Source organism: Condylostylus longicornis, unplaced genomic scaffold (assembly GCF_029603195.1).
Source record: "Condylostylus longicornis isolate FDR11 unplaced genomic scaffold, ASM2960319v2 ptg000027l, whole genome shotgun sequence".
NCBI lineage: Eukaryota > Metazoa > Arthropoda > Insecta > Diptera > Dolichopodidae > Condylostylus > Condylostylus longicornis.
The window spans coordinates 8,231,581-8,248,054 of NW_026577996.1; the positions used below are offsets into that span (position 1 = coordinate 8,231,581).

Consider the following 16,474-nt stretch of genomic DNA (forward strand, 5'->3'; position numbering starts at 1 on the left):
TTTTTTTTTGGTTGATTTTCCCTTCATTCAAAATCTGTACATATACACACATTTTATATTTATATAAAAATATTTATACTATCATTTATTCGAGTATGATGTTGAAATTTATAACCTTAAGCGCTAGCATAGATCAAGATATACGAGAAGTATACACGTTTGTTTGTATGTATATACAATAAACATTAACAACAATGTGCATATTATAATATTTTGTATGTACGTATAATGATAATGCATATTATATTATATATATGATGTTATTCAATAGCGCAAATGGTTGATGTTGTGCTGCTCTCTATCAACTAGTGAGGCCAATCAGTTTAATTTTTTTTTTGTTTTTTTTTAGTTATTTAAATGTTGTTTTTGTTATTGTTCTTATTATTTTGTGAGAGTATATCGACTTGGGTAGGACATTAACCTTTATATAAAAAATAATAATGACTCAAGTCTCGCTTATTTTTATTATTATTATTATTGTACGTACTAAAATAATTAATATATTTATATTTATACATACATATATAAATTACATCGATAAATGTGTGTATGTATATATTGTAAAAAATTTTATATACGAGTAGCATAAAAATAAATGTGCGCTGATATAGATTTTATTAGATATAAACAAAAAGTGCATGGTACTTTTAAACTTACATACATTTATGTATAAATAAATATATTCGGTATTCATTTATGGGTTACCATTTTTTGGAAAATGCGGAATAGTGAATAGTTAACAGAGTTAATCATTTTTACTGAACGCTTTCCATACAATGAGGAAGATATTGTGATTGATAGCACAAAATTTCTTATGTTAAATTTTTACAAAATATCGGCCCAGAATTGATTTGCAGAATATAAGCACACAAAAAAACCGAGACGAGCCGAGGAAAGAAATTGAAAAAGGAAGGTGAGAACTATGAAGGAAATATTCTGAACAATGGCAGTGCAAAGAGCTTCTGGGTAAAAATTTGTTACGGAAAAGTTATGGAAATCGTCAAGCCCAAAGTAAGGATTCTGAAATGTCTCCGCTAAGTTGGCATTTTATACTAAGAGACACTTATGCGATTTGAAGTTGGATGTAAGGCCGGAACTATAAAGAAACTATCCAGGATTGTTGCAATACAAAGAGCTTTTGAGTGACTTTGACTAGAAGCATTAAAAGGCTCTCAAAGGACTCCTTAATGGGTATTCTTTTGGATTATCGGGCTTTGATTCACAAGAGAATTTGGTTTCTGAGGGGAGTTCTTCTTGGTAACAGTAGCATGCAACATTTTTTTTTAAATGTAACCGACTGGTAGCTCTGCATTACTCCTATATCCGATCCGAGTATACAAAATTATGCACATAATAAAAAAAATCATTTTGTTTTTGGTTTTTTTTTTCAGACAGGGTAAATTATAGAGATAGATAAAATAGTTATGTAGTTGATAGATAAACGTGGATAGGGAAAAATTGTTTTTTTCTTTAATTTTTCAATGTTTTTTTTTTTTTTTGCTTTTCCTTCAAACTTATTAATATTATGTCTGGTGTGTCTCCTACAAAAAGTCTCCTACACTATAATTGTTTAAAAATTATATTTTCTCATTGTATATTATATCTGCGTATATATATGTACATGTGTGTGTGTATATTGGAATTATTATAGTGGTTTGTAATTCATGCATTATTTTTGTTTATTGTTTCGATAATAGTTTAAATGTTGTACTTTTTTATGGGAATTTCTTAAAGTATAATAATAGAGAGAAAAAAAATACACTTTAGTTTTTTGCCATTGATTCTGTCGCCATATCGTTAAATCCAATTTTAACAGTTTTCAAATATACAATTACCTTCAAATACAATTTCTTTACCTAGGCATGTAGTTTTATATCTATTGGGTATACTTTAGTCTATAACTGTATATGCAGGTCCTATATAATAAAAAAGATTAAGATCAGATCAACGTGCCCATACATTTCAAAATCGAAATATAACAAAAGGCAAAAAATATTAAAGTAATTTCTGTGTTGTTGATCGTTGTTAACTTCATTTAATTTGGTGTACCCATAACAATTTACAATTTTGCCGTCATTATTCAACGAAAAATTTCGTGAACATTTCAATTTCAAAAAAAATTTTCTTATTAAGCGAAAATTTGTTGAAAGTTTTCAATATAGCCATTATTATTAAAAGACACTTAATGTTTGATAGTTTTACTAAAATTATTATTTTTTAGTCGAATTTATCCCAATATAATTAACTTGTATTACAGATGTGCTAAAATTGGGGATGTAAGAGCAATTTGTTTTTGAATAAATTTTTTTTTTTTGAAAATACAATTTTTACATATTGAATAGATTTCACTTAAAATGTGTAGGATTTTGGTTTGAAATAATTTCGAGAATAAAGTAGTTTTCTTAAATTTTTTTGCCTTATCATTCGTTATATAATATCTACGTCATACGCACTCCTATTGTTGTGTGATGAAATACTCTCTACTCCTGATATAAGGAAATTGTAAAAATGCGAATTGTTATTATTTAGCACGATAGAAGCTTATTTGTATAGAAGGGTTTGAATATAGTCGATTGATAATGATGTGATAATGCACAAATTTCATAGACATAGCCGAGTTCCGGGAAACTTTGAGGATTACCAGTCTGCGAAACATAGAACAACCCTTGGAATTCTTTCTGGTAAAGGCTGCTGGTGTAACCTCAGATTGGCAAATGAAACAACATGTACATTTCAGGAGAATGGGCCACCCCGCAAACGGGGCATCTCTGTAAGAGATGCTGTGACAAAGAAAAGTAAAAAACGGTGACACAGCGGCTGTGTTCATGTCCGACGTCGGCGAACTATAAACAAAGGTCTTGACATCTTGTTTCTTTCAGCGGACTATTCAACTTATCGAATGTAAATGATAGGTTCTTATAAGGGGAAAGGGAAAGATCTGCAACGGGCTTAAATAATATAAGTATACTATTCGGTGAGCCGCGTCAATCGAATCTAAACTATGGCTTTGATAATGTTGTAATCTTAAGGTTGTTTTAATAATGGTGCTATATCTTGCATGCTTCGGAAAAATTCTTTATTAGATTTTACTATCATACTTTAAAAATATTGACTAAACTCCATTAGTAAGATTATTCTACAAACAACACACATCATTTTTAAAAATTCGATATTATTTCTGAACATCGGAGTTGTATAATTAGACATCTTTTAACATGATCTTCTTTCTCTCAACGTTAAAGAATTTCTACAATTTACGTATAAGAATTGTTAGGAATTACTAGATACATAACATAGCTTTTAGAAAAATAAAATGATTAATTTCTAATGAAGCAATTAGTTGCAGATTCTCTTGATATTAAAGACTAAAAATAAATTTTGATTTTGAATATTGCAAACATTTGCCCTCTAATAAATCAAAAAGTGATCTACTCGATGACTAATTGAGTAGCGATGCCGAAACAGATGTACAAAAATAAACAATAATCCGCAATTCTAGGAAATAATTATGATTTAAATTTTTAGACAATTCTCTGGTACCAATTCAAATATAAAAAAAATAGATCAAAAGCCAATAATAATTAGGTGAGAAGAGAATATTTTGTTACTCTATCCTCGCTTACGTTCGCGTATCTTCTACACTAATTATATTCATTGAAAATCAAGTTTCACTAATTTTGCATATCTTAAATTAAAAAGATTACCATAAAAAGGGAAATATTCGGCTTACTTTCCTAAGTGTTGTAGTTACTATACTACTCTTACAATTCATTTTTAAGATTTTTTGTTCCCGAATCCTGTACGTACAACAATGATAATTAATGTTTTTTAATTTCTCTCTCATATATTATTTAACCGCCCCTCCCCCCCTATGTATATAAATTTCATAAATGGATTTTGATAAACAGTTGAAAGTTCATATAGAGAAAATTGTGAATTTATAACATTAACCGTATTTTTTTTATAATTAAAACATGGAAAATGACCACAAACTTAAATTATAAAACAAAAAAAACGAAAAATTGTTGATTGGGTGCCTTTCTTTTTATAGCATCCGCCGCATGCAACTCTTCTTAGTCGTACAGAAAACATAAACGAATATATGCGATACATAGGAATATGTGATGTTATTGTCACTTTATTATACCATCGATAAGTGCCTGCCTATACTTGCTTACATAATTTATAAAAGAAAAAAAATTCTTATACTTGGAAAATTTTTAATAAGCGCTACATGTGACTAACGAAACATGAAATTTAGAATTTTAATTAATCATTTTTTTTTTATTTTTTTCTTATATATACAAATTTAGATTTTAATCGAAAAGAATTCATTAAAAAAATCAGTAGGGGTGCATAATAAATATAAGATTATATACGAGAAGTTTTTGTGTCTGTTATACAACCATGCGAGAAATGAAAAATGGTTTTCTATGGAAAGTCAATTTTTCCATGTTAAGTTCATCATCAGCTCTGTTATTGTTGCTTGTTCCAATTTTATTTTTTTTTTATTATTTTTTAGAATTTTATTAATGTTTCGACTTTTTTTTTTAATATACTAACTATATAGAATACATGGTGCAACTGATTATAACTGAACATTAAACATGAGTTCGTATATAGTCGTATACAGAGCGCTGATTGCAACTGAGCTAATTCATTTGTCATTATGAACATATATGTACACATAGGTATATAAACTAAAACTAGTGCATTTAGATCAATTTTATATATACTAAATTATGTATGAATTTAGAGTAGTTTTATTATGGGTATACGAAATCTTCATATACTTGTATAATGAAAATTATTACTCAAATTTGGAATTTCCTTAATGTTCTAAATTTTATATCGTTGATAGTAATTTTATATATATATGTAGGTACTTCTGATTGTATTTTACAAATAATATAAAAAACACAGCATGTCTATAATTTTATATTACCAACTATAAAAATACGAAATTAAATTACAATAAAAAAAATTAGTACATAATGTATGTATGTATGTATGGCTTGTACTATCTTATACAAATTTCCGCATTTCAACAGTAAACTCTACTTAAATTTAACTTTTCCTATTTTTAAATAAAGAGAAATGAGTTTACAATCTCCTCTCTCTGTCAAGCTCCCTCTTCGATAAAAATGTGATTAATGCATACAGCTCTAAAAAAATCGAACAGTCAATATGTTAAAACTGAAGCAAGCGTTATGGTATATAGTTGGAATTCGGTTACCAGACTCATAACCAAATTTTAATTGGTTTAAAAATCTGGATTACAATTATCAAGACGAGACGATGACATGTAATTTCCACGCTATGTTCATAATATACATACTTTTGCAAAAATTTACCAAACTTGTTTAAAAATGGTGAATATGACGTGGAAGACTGATGCTGTGTATCTGGTGGGAACAGCTCGGCGTAGTGTACTATCAACTCTTGAAACCAGGCGAAACCATCACCGGAGCCCTCTTCCGGACGCAACTAATGCGTTTGAATCGAGTGTTGAAAGAAAAACGCCCGCAATACTCGGAAAGACGCGACAAGGTGATACTTCTACATGACAACGCTCGGCCACATGTTGCCAAGGTAGTGAAAACATACCTGGAAACTTTGAAATGGGACATCCTACCCCACCCGCCGTACTCTCCTGACATCGCCCCTTCCGATTTTTACTTATTCCAATCGATGACGCATGATCTGGCCGGATACCGCTTTTGTTCTTTCGAAGAAGCCAAATTATGGATAGATTCGCGGATCGCGTCAAAAGACGAAGAACTTTTCCGGCGAGGAATTCAGAACCTGCCAGAAAGATAGACAAAATTTGTAGCTAGCGATGGAAATTATTTTGAACAATGAGTATGTAACGATTTTTTTACAATAAAGCCTCAAATCATCAGAAAAAACGACGGTTTTCAATTTGTACGCCTGATATTTTTAACATAAATAAGTATAAAAGTTCTACATTGTAAATAAACTATAGGAAGTGCAGTTACATACATACCATAATATATAATTTTAATAGTAATAATTATATTTCATTACATATTTTCATTTAGTATAGACTCAAACCATGTTATCACAATATCGTCTTGTATACTCATAATATTCAAATATAACTTAACTAAAGTGAATATTTAGCAATTTTATATTCTACACTTGTTCTAGTTTCATTTTTTAAGTGTAATAAGCAAAATATGACAGATTTTTGACATTAATTGATGTATGCTAATGCTAAACTTTTTTTACTTTACTGTAAAAGCAATGTGTTCTTAACTATATAAAGATGTGTTCTATATACATCTCTGTATCTCAATATCCGAGAAAAGTTAAAAAAGAAAATATACAATCAGAATTCACAATAATAAATATTTAGTGACACAAAGAACACACATGTATGTACATACGAATTACGATTAAGGTTTTTGTTTTCCTCAATGTTTTCTTAATACGATATATTTTTCTCTTGCATTCTCATTTTAATGTTGTTGATATTGTTGCAGTTAACACCTACATACTCTATAAATGCGATGCAATATTTTCGGTTCTTTTTCTTCTTCTTATTTTTTATATACGGAACGGAAGGAGATTTTTGTTGGTTAGTTTATGATGCATTATAAAGTAGTGTGTTCCATATCCAAATTAAAGAAAAATACTAAAAAAAAAAAAAATTTGAAAAAGTTGATAATAAATTGCGATTTCGTAAAGGCGTTCTTTTAAATTATTAGAAGTATTTTTTATTTTTACTACTGAATATAATTAATGATAAATTGTAAAATTTTGTTAACAAATAAAGAAACGAAAGAGAAAAATATAATTTTCTCTTGTCGGACCTAATTTTTCTTTTGATTGTATATATACTCTTTTCGGCTAAATAATATATAAGAAATATACAATAATAATAAATTACAATTTAAATAGAATATTGTTGTCCATTAGGGGCACAATTCGTGTCACCTGTTATCGTAAAAAATATATACATATATATAAATTTAGAATTAATTTGCCTCGAATTTCGTTGTGATTTTCTTTATTAAAATTTTGACTTGATATTATCAAAATATTAAGAGATTTCTTGCTTTTCTGAATATTTCAACAAAATAAATTAAAATTTATTTAGAATTTTAAGTGATATATAAGTGATTATTATAGGTATACAATAAAAATATCAAGATATTAAAAAAAATCATTTAATTTGGCATAATATAAAAGATAAGGTTATGTACTCGTAATATAGTTAGTGTTGATTAGTTTTAAGATGCGACCACACAACGAGCTTAGAGTTTTTTTACTATTTTTTTAAATGTGAGTTTTATTTCTTAAAAATTTAATGGACTGAAAGTGTATTAGTCATGTTTAACAGTTATTATTTTTTATGTTGAAAACTTTTATGTGTAGTAAATGCGGCACAGCTTTGACTTCCCTAAATTTCAAGATGTATTACAAATTCGAACCTGAGAAGAATTGAAAATTGTTATATCGATTATTTCCATTATTGGACACTTTATTTGCATCACAGTTTAAATAAGTTGCACTGATGTTGTGAGAATTTTTTTAAAATATTTCGTGTTTTTGCATTATTTCGCGTATTAGCAATTATAATTGGGTTTTTTACTTAAATGTTACTCACATGTTATATTTTAATGGCGTGGTTTACAAAAGCAATACAAATTGCGTATATATACGAAAATATTAAAGCCATCTATCGGAATTTGGAATAAGTGCTTGAAATTACTTGTCAACTTTAATTTTTTATTGAAGATGGAAAAGAAATTTCTTTCAAAAACGGTTTAACGTCACAGAACGTCGTTATTACAGCTAAATTTTCCTTTTTACATATACACATTTAATATTTAATATTTTGAAATGATAATGATTAAGAACTATAAGTTATTGCATATTTTGTGGGATGCAAACTTTAAAATTTAGTAGAGTTTTTATTTATTTACATATTTATGGTTATTTGGTTTATTTCAAAATGAGTATATGAATATACAAAATTGACCTATTATTTTTTCCGAGTTATCAATTAAAATGTAAAAATTAGACAGCTGTAAGTGTAGTTTTCAGCTGTAAGGCTTCATATAACTCGAGTAATGGTGTCTAAAAGACAAAAAGTCACCTGATATTATTTTCTTATTTATTTAGAGGCATTGTATCAAGCTGCTTCGGAACTTCCATATAGTCTCGGATGGAGCTACCGGAGACGCGTAATAATAGTGACGTAATAATGCAATGGATTACGGCTATTGAAACGAATATGTGACAAGAATATGCTGCGGAATGTTAATTATTATTTATTATGTTCTTTAATAAGAACATTTCTGGTTATGGTGATCATGGTCATTACTTACGGCTAAATCTTATTCCTCTACTTGCTTTTATTCATTTAATGCTTAATACAAACAATCGCCGTCCAATAATTAATTCTTCATTCACATTTCAAATTGGAATTTGTTTTACAGAATAATATTAAAATTCCAAAATTTTACAAATGACTACATAAATATATACATACATATAATTAATAATATATACTTGTATGTACTCTTCCACTAACAACAATATTGAAATCAACAATTTTTCATTAATAAAATCAAATTAAATTAAGAGAAAACAAAAAACAATATCACGTGTAAAACTACACTAAATTCAAGTTACCAGCTATAAATCATTAAAAATATTTTCAAAAAAAAAAAAAAATTACAGCGTGGTGTAAATAAACATTAAGATTTTTATCATAAAACAAATAAATTTCTATAAAATTTCATTGTCAAACTATATGGCAACTTTTAAGCATAATTTTCTAAAATTTCTCGTAAGAAAAATAATAAATTTCATGAATTTCTCTTTTTTCTCTTTTTTTCTCATTCTCTTACCTTAGTACAAATTTTTCAACTAAAAAATTTGTTGTTTAATTCTAAAACATTCTAAAACGTCTGAATATTTTCTGTTATACATATTGTACACGTGTATATAATAATTAGCTTAATACGGGAAACCGTCATTATATTATTAAAATCACGACACCAAAAATTATTTAATATACAAATATGCTTTTCAACATACTAGACTGACATCATATCTTTTTTCGGGTTTCATGTCCTCATCAACTATCATCCATTTCATTCAATAATATCATTAAAAAAAAAAAACCTAAAGTGCGATTAAAGAACTTGCAAAAAAGAAAAAATAAAACTACATCATGTTATAACTATTATAACATTAACACTTACACAACAGTACTTTCCGGAAAAAAATTTTTCGATACAATAAATTTAAAATATAACTTTTAACAGACTGCTAGTTTCGTTTCCAAATGAGATTTTTTATTGAACAGGTTGCGCTCATTTTAATAGATGAACCAGTTGAATACATTTAGACAACTTAAACGAAATTTATAAGATAATGGAGTGATTTTCCGCGACGAAATGGCAGAACTTATATAGAGTACACATATTTAAATGGGACTGCCCAGAATCAAGGGAAATTACTGCCGGCAATAGCCTATCTGTTTAGATTTGTCACACACAATTTTATGCAAAATAGTGAACACTTGATCTTCCCCTAATCCCGTTCACCGTTTTGAGCATGAGTTTTAAAAAGCTATTGTCAATTTAAATATTCATAAGTACAACTTTTTTTGACACTTTGTTAGAATAGTAAACTATTTTCCAGCTGTCAGAAAAGTATGTTTGAAAATGCATTACTACTATTGTGTCAGTACGTTAATTAAATATGAGCTTACTGACAGCACGATCATAAATTCAATCGAAATGTTTGTCTTATTTTCTTTTTTGCAGTGTCGTCGAAATAAATTTCTGCCTTCTTAGATATCTTATTTCTAAATGAGAACTGCCGATTTCGTTCTGATTTTCCTAAAACATTCTATTTTGCTTACTTGATTGAACAATTTTTAATACAGTTAGATCAAGAAAATTTAAAAGATTAGTATGCACTTATGTTAGATCATTAAAAATTAAAATTGTTTATGACTCAAATAAATTTTTATTTAATCCAAATGCAATATGTATCTAGTGGTACCCCTATAAATGGCCAACAATTGTCATCACTTTGAATTTAACTTTTAGAGAGTACTGTGCGTTGTGTATTGTTATACAATAATATCAAATGTGTAATATGTATTTGTATGTTTGTATTTTTATAATAAACACTTTTTTTTTTTCTATTTACCTTGACTGAATTTAATTACACCTTAAAAAAAAATATTAATTACAAGCAAGTTAAGGTATGTATAATATCATATGGCTCATCGCAAACATCATACTGAAGGATAGTACGAGTATATTAGAAAAAAAGAAGAATGAAAAAAAGAAAAATCATAACTATATACTTATAAAAACTAACAACCTTTTTATCCTTTTTGATATCCTATTTAATTTTTCAAAATGTACACATTATTATTTTGGGGTTGCCATCTTGTATGAAATTTCTTTATTGTCATAACGTTTAAAATTCCTATAATTTAGCAATTTGGTCATTGTTTTAGATAAATAAATGGTAATATTTGGTACTTAAATAATAAAATATACAGGGTGATTTAGTAGTGAGTATTGTGTTATTGTAATCGTTTATAGGGTAATTCAAAAAATTTGAATTGGGTGCTAAATTAAACTGTTTCGAGAAGCGAGGACTTTAATGAGTTTTCATGAAATTTCTACATGACCTAGTTGTATATAACTTCCCTCCAGCAAAAAATAGAAGTTGCAAACTATTTAAACAAGCAATTTTTGAAAGGGCTAGTAAGAGGCTTGAAATAACGTTTCCTTAAAAATCTTAATTATTTTTTAGTATATGAATATTTGGATCAAAAATTAATAATACATAAATTGATAATTAAACAGCTCGTATTTTAATGATTTCAACCATATAAAATATAAAAGTAACCTGTCCAATTTATAACATTTGCATTTTAAATCGCTTATCATACTGTTTATTTATGCTCTGAGTCATTACTTACTTGATTTCAACCAAATGCTTTAGTTTCTTTATATTTTTTTTGCAAAAATTATCGGTACATTTTCAATTTCAAAATCAGTGCATTATTGTTAGCCTAGATCTCTTATTATAGAAGTATGGAAAATAATTATTTTAAAATAATAACTTCATATTAATTTTCAATTAAAATTAGAGTTTATAACAATTATATTTAATATTGCAACTAGATGGCAATCCCAATTCATATACTATATACAATTATTTATAATAGGTACATTTTCAAATTGGGTTTAATCGTATAAAATGTGCGAATTTTCATTAAGAAATATTATTATTAAATAGTATAAAAGTACTTGGGAGTAACCCAAGTAAGGTAATTTTTCTTAATTTTGTTTTTTGTTGGAAATATTATGACAAAGAAATTGAAATCCGTAAAAATAGTTCTCGAAAAGTTCAGTCTAGCGAAATTCAAAACAATTAATAAATAAATTAAATATACTTAATAGTGTAAAATAAAATTTAATTGAAAAATAAACAAAAATTTAAAAAAAAATTAATATTTAATTAAAATAATTAAATTTTAATTCATAAATTATAGAAAGAATAGAACCGATTTCAAATTTGAGTGCAATAGTACTTTTTACAATTTATGTACAATTTACCCTGTGATTCATTATTAAAATTCAGCAATAATTTTATATTAATTTAAATTTTATATTTAATTTATATTATTTTAATAAAAAAATTTAATAAAATCATTTCTTTTCTTTCTTATTCTTTTCAGAGTTCTAAATCTAGTCAACAATCTTTTAAAAATTTGAAACACGAAAAAAAAGAAAACACAAAACAAAAATCTGTAAAATTCTAAAAATAAATTTTTTTTATAAAATACAAGTTAAAAATAAAAAATCCAAAATGTGCTGCTATATTTTAATTACTGGTTGTAGTTTATTTTGGTTTGTACTTAGTTTAATAGCTGATTTATTAATTGTTTCATCAATTGTTACACCAAAATGGTTAATTGGACCAACATTAGAAGTTGAACATTCAAGTTCATCAAATGTAACAGCATATAGATATGCATCAGTTGGTATTTATACAAGATGTAAAACAATGGAACGTATTGGTTATCATTGTGGTCCATTTGATTTAGATGGTTTTGGTACAGATAGTCGTGTTTATCCACCAGAATGGAAAGCATGTATGTTTTTTATGTCAATGGGTTGTGTAATATTAGCTCTAACTGTATTATTAACAATGGTAACATGTTGTCGACAATCAATATTTGGAAAAAGTATACATAATTTAACTGCATGCGCTCAAGTAATATCAGGTTAAATATTAAAATCATCTTATTATTATTGTAATTGAAATTAATTTATAAAATTTTTTTTTAATATACATTTTAGGTATATGCGTAATGTTAGGTGTATTTTTACATCCATTAGGATGGGGTGCTAAAAGAGTTATAATATTATGTGGTTCAGATTCAGAAGCATTTAATCCTGGAATGTGTACAATAGGTAATATATTAAATATATTTTATTTTAATTATAAAATTTTTATATTATTTTAAATTTTAGGTTTTTCATTTTATAGTGCTATATTTGGTATTATATTATGTTTTATATGTGCTGGTATTAGTCTTAAAGCAGAAGCTTCTAATATGAGAGCACATGTTAAAAGACGTGTTGAAGAAGGTGATCGATTAGTTTGTGTACCATAAAAATTTAATATGAGATTATATAAACTTCAAAAACAAACTATTATATTAATATTTTATATATTATGCATTTATGAAATTAAGTAATTTAGAATTAAAAAGAGAAATTATTTTAAATTTGTATTTTTTTTTTTAAATTATTATATTATTATAATTAAATAATTTATTTATATAAATTCCATCCAATATGGACTTAAATTTCATTAGAATTAAAAACTGAGAAGATTAAGAAAAATAATTATATAATATTAATTTAAGAATGAATAATTATAAACTATTATTATTTGATATTGTGATCAGAATTTCATTTAAAACTAGTTATTTTGTATATTAAGAAAAGAAATATAATATTTATGTGTAATAAAATGTAATGTAATTAATTTAAAAGAAAAAAAAATATCATATTTTTTAAGAGGAAGAATTTTAATATCACAAAAAATACTTTTTATATCCAAAGATTATATAAATATTCTGTATACATTAAAAAAAATATATTAGCTCTGTAAAGATTTTAAATATTAAAATGAAAATTTAAATTGATTAAAATTTATATAATTATGTATGATTGTAATACATTATTAATTATGTACGTAAATATTAAGATTATCACATATAAGTTAAAATTTTGATAATTGCTTATTTTGAAAAGTTTCTACAATTAAATGAAGAATAAACCAGTGCTTATTATTTTTAGAATAAAATATACAAGAAAAATTTATTTGATTTTTTTTTTTTAATTTTCGGTCTATAATTATTGTTATCTACTAAAATTATAACATAGTCATATTATAATTTTTGAATTAACATTTGCAAGTATCACTTATGTGTCATGAACATCCATTAAATACAAGATAGGTTATTTTAAGCAATTAGCAAATATTTTGAAAATTTTAAAGATTTTGAATTTCTCACTTGTTAGCTTAACATTTTTAAATTAATTACTAACTTTATATTACTATTTGTTTTTCGTTTCTCATATAGGAAATCCTATTAATATATTCACATAGTTGTTTAATTTCTGCAAGTTTTTGTCTTCAATGAGCCTCCATAAATACAATGTATTCCATATTGTAATTGAAGTTAAATATTAAAACAAAATTTATTTTTTAATTTTCAATATTATATTTTACGATCAAAATTCTTTTTTTAAATCTTAAATATGTACAATGAATTTAAAATCCTATTTCCTTTTATTCTTTTTATTGCTAGACGATTTACTATTTGAATCTTTAGTAGAATCTTTTACTTTCGGTATATAGACACCATGATTAGTTTCCTTTAAATGATTAAATAATTTATTTTTAGATTGAAATACTGCTTTACATGTAACGCATACATGATTTGTATCAACATCACTATTTTTTGTTTGTTCCGATTTTATCTTTTTATCTTTTGTTTCAATATTTGTAATTGATTCAGTTGCTTTAGATGTTCCTTCAATATTTTCTAGATTTACATCACCATCTATATTAGAAGTTTCAATGTTTTTTCTCCCTTGTTGCTTATTCTTACCTTTTTTATTTGATTTTTTATTTTCAGTTTCGTTATTTTTTTCCATTTCTAATTCAGCTAGTAAATCTGGTAGAACTTCAGGTTCTATTGGCACATTTGAATTTTTTCCACTTTTCTTAGATTTTTTATTTTTCTTGCTTTTCTTTGTAGACTTTGTCATCTCTTCGACGTCTTCATTAGATTCATTATCACCATTTATAGAACCATCAACATTGACTGGTACTTCGTCGTTTACTTGATCTCTTTGTTCATTAAATCTTTTGTCATCTTCAATCATTTCGGCTTTAACCTTTTCAACATTGTTAATATGCTTTTGACTTGTCTGATGATTTTTTAAAGCTTTCTTATTTTTAAAAGATTTATCACATGCCACACAATATAAATCATCGACAAATATGTCTTCCATATCCTCTTCGGGATCATCTGTTTCTTCTCCATTGTCAATTTGATCCGTTATTTCGTCATTAATTCCAATTTCATTATCAAGATTTTCATTATATTCGTCTTCTTCCTCATCGGAATATTCTTCACTACTACCACCGTATTCCTGTTCAAGCATACGCAACTGTTCTTCATAATCATCAGGTTTAAGAGAATGTTTAGCATGAGATTTTTTCATTTCTTCCAATTCTTTATTACGCTTTCGGATTTGGTCTAATCGATTTTGTTCCTGTTTTTTTCTATTTAATTCAGCTTTTTCTTCTAATTGTCTTCGGTAGGCTTCAACACGTTTATCACGTTTCTTCACGAATGACACGAGATTTCGCACCTGAAATTAAATAAAAAATGTATGGGGTTTAATTTTATAGTTATTTTTAGTTTTTACCTCTTCATTTCGTTCTTTTCTTGCTTTTTGAGCTAATTTTTTGGTTTCCTTTTCAATTTCTCTCAGTATTCTTCTGTCTTTTATTTCACTGATATTATATTTACATAACCATGAATATGTTCTTTTTGTGCAATAACTTTGCCAGTGAGCATAAAATGGTCCAACAATTTGTTCATAATTACTTTGTGAATCCCCAAATTCTGGTATATCTTCTAATTCCTCATCATCCATGAATTCAGCATCTTCAGCTGCAATTTTCTTAAATATTTCTGAATAAACTGCATAAAATCCACCAGGATCATCACCATAACCTTTAAAACATGTCACAGTAAAATATTGGAAAACATCTAAACAATTATCTTCATAGTCTGAGTTTCTTCCTCTCAAAATTTGCTCTCGATGATTGTCATACCAAGCTCGTTCATGTGGATCAGAAAGAACTTCATATGCCTGTTGTATTAATTGAAACTGCTCTCTGGCTTTTTCCTCATTATCCAAATTTTTATCTGTAATTATAATTTAAACTTTTAATGTCACAATGAATTTTCTCTGGCAAAATCAGTTTTCTTTTACGGCTTTCAAATTCTATTTTAAAATTTTTACCATACCTGGATGCCATTGCAAAGCCAATTTTCTATAAGCTTTTTTAATTTCAGAATCTTCAGCTTCCCTCGCTATACCAAGAACTTCGTAATGACACTTCATTATTAAAATTTAATAAACAACTTGTAATATTTAAAAAAAGAATAATTTCAAATAAATTTAGTCAATAAACGTGCTTTATTTAGCTCAGATTAAAATTGGGTTAATCAAAATTTTGTTGTGTTGATGAACATTGTTTTGTTTTTCTTAATTCACACATGAAAATTTTTTTCGATGTTTCTATGTGACAGCTGAGTTGACGTTAAATGACAATTCTACGTTTTTCATTAAAGTCACAATTGCCCTATAAACTTGACAAAGGTAAATCCATATATTAAAAAATTGAGTTTTGAAACGTCAAAATTGAAATTTTATCTAAAATTTAAAAATATTTGAATCGTAAGTGTACAAAAATAATGTGTACGTTACGTACATTATACATAAGTATACAAAGTACATTTTGAGGGTATTCTACAATAATAACAAATTTTTTAAATACAGTTCAATATCTTTATAGATTCTTGGGAGTATTTTATAAATGGAATGCTGTCTTTGATTTTATATTATTATAACTACAATTTTTGTCAGTTCTCAAGAAACCAATTTGACACATAAATTTTCCGGAATGCCAAAAAAATTTGGGTTGAATTTTCGATTCTCTTTAAGTAAGTTTTCCATTCAAAACGTGTCGCCCATGCAACGGTACTACTTATAGGGTGGTCTGTTATAGGAAATGTTATACTACAGATTGGTATACGTTTAAAACGTTACCTTTAAATGGAACATATGAGATATTACACAGGCTTTTA

General features: G+C 26.4%; 2 protein-coding genes across 2 annotated transcripts; one reads left to right on the forward strand and one right to left on the reverse strand.

The window, feature by feature from the left end:
• Positions 1 to 11,856: 11,856 nt before the first annotated feature.
• LOC129607545 (LHFPL tetraspan subfamily member 2a protein) lies at positions 11,857 to 12,809 on the forward strand. Its single transcript, XM_055518593.1, has 3 exons — positions 11,857 to 12,295; positions 12,372 to 12,485; positions 12,546 to 12,809. The coding sequence occupies exons 1-3, from the start codon at positions 11,878 to 11,880 to the stop codon at positions 12,686 to 12,688; spliced, it is 675 nt and encodes a 224-aa protein (XP_055374568.1). The 5' UTR covers positions 11,857 to 11,877; the 3' UTR covers positions 12,689 to 12,809.
• A 994-nt stretch (positions 12,810 to 13,803) lies between these two features.
• LOC129607379 (dnaJ homolog subfamily C member 21) lies at positions 13,804 to 15,884 on the reverse strand. The gene is made up of 3 exons (XM_055518349.1): positions 15,632 to 15,884; positions 15,024 to 15,529; positions 13,804 to 14,966 (listed from the first exon to the last, which is right to left on the reverse strand). Exons 1-3 carry the CDS (start codon positions 15,726 to 15,728, stop codon positions 13,866 to 13,868), a joined length of 1,704 nt encoding a protein of 567 aa, XP_055374324.1. The 5' UTR covers positions 15,729 to 15,884; the 3' UTR covers positions 13,804 to 13,865.
• Between the last annotated feature and the right edge of the window lie 590 nt (positions 15,885 to 16,474).

Bases quoted from the DNA above. Each gene is read 5' to 3' on its own strand.
- LOC129607379 (XM_055518349.1), bottom strand. From the start codon at position 15,728: ATGAAGTGTCATTACGAAGTTCTTGGTATAGCGAGGGAAGCTGAAGAT. The intron at 15,530-15,631 runs GTATGGTAAAAA...TTATAATTACAG, and splicing joins GGCTTTGCAATGGCATCCAG to ATAAAAATTTGGATAATGAG. The intron at 14,967-15,023 runs GTAAAAACTAAA...ATTTAATTTCAG, and splicing joins GAAAAGAACGAAATGAAGAG to GTGCGAAATCTCGTGTCATT.
- LOC129607545 (XM_055518593.1), top strand. From the start codon at position 11,878: ATGTGCTGCTATATTTTAATTACTGGTTGTAGTTTATTTTGGTTTGTA. The intron at 12,296-12,371 runs GTTAAATATTAA...TATACATTTTAG, and splicing joins ATGCGCTCAAGTAATATCAG to GTATATGCGTAATGTTAGGT. The intron at 12,486-12,545 runs GTAATATATTAA...TTTAAATTTTAG, and splicing joins TCCTGGAATGTGTACAATAG to GTTTTTCATTTTATAGTGCT.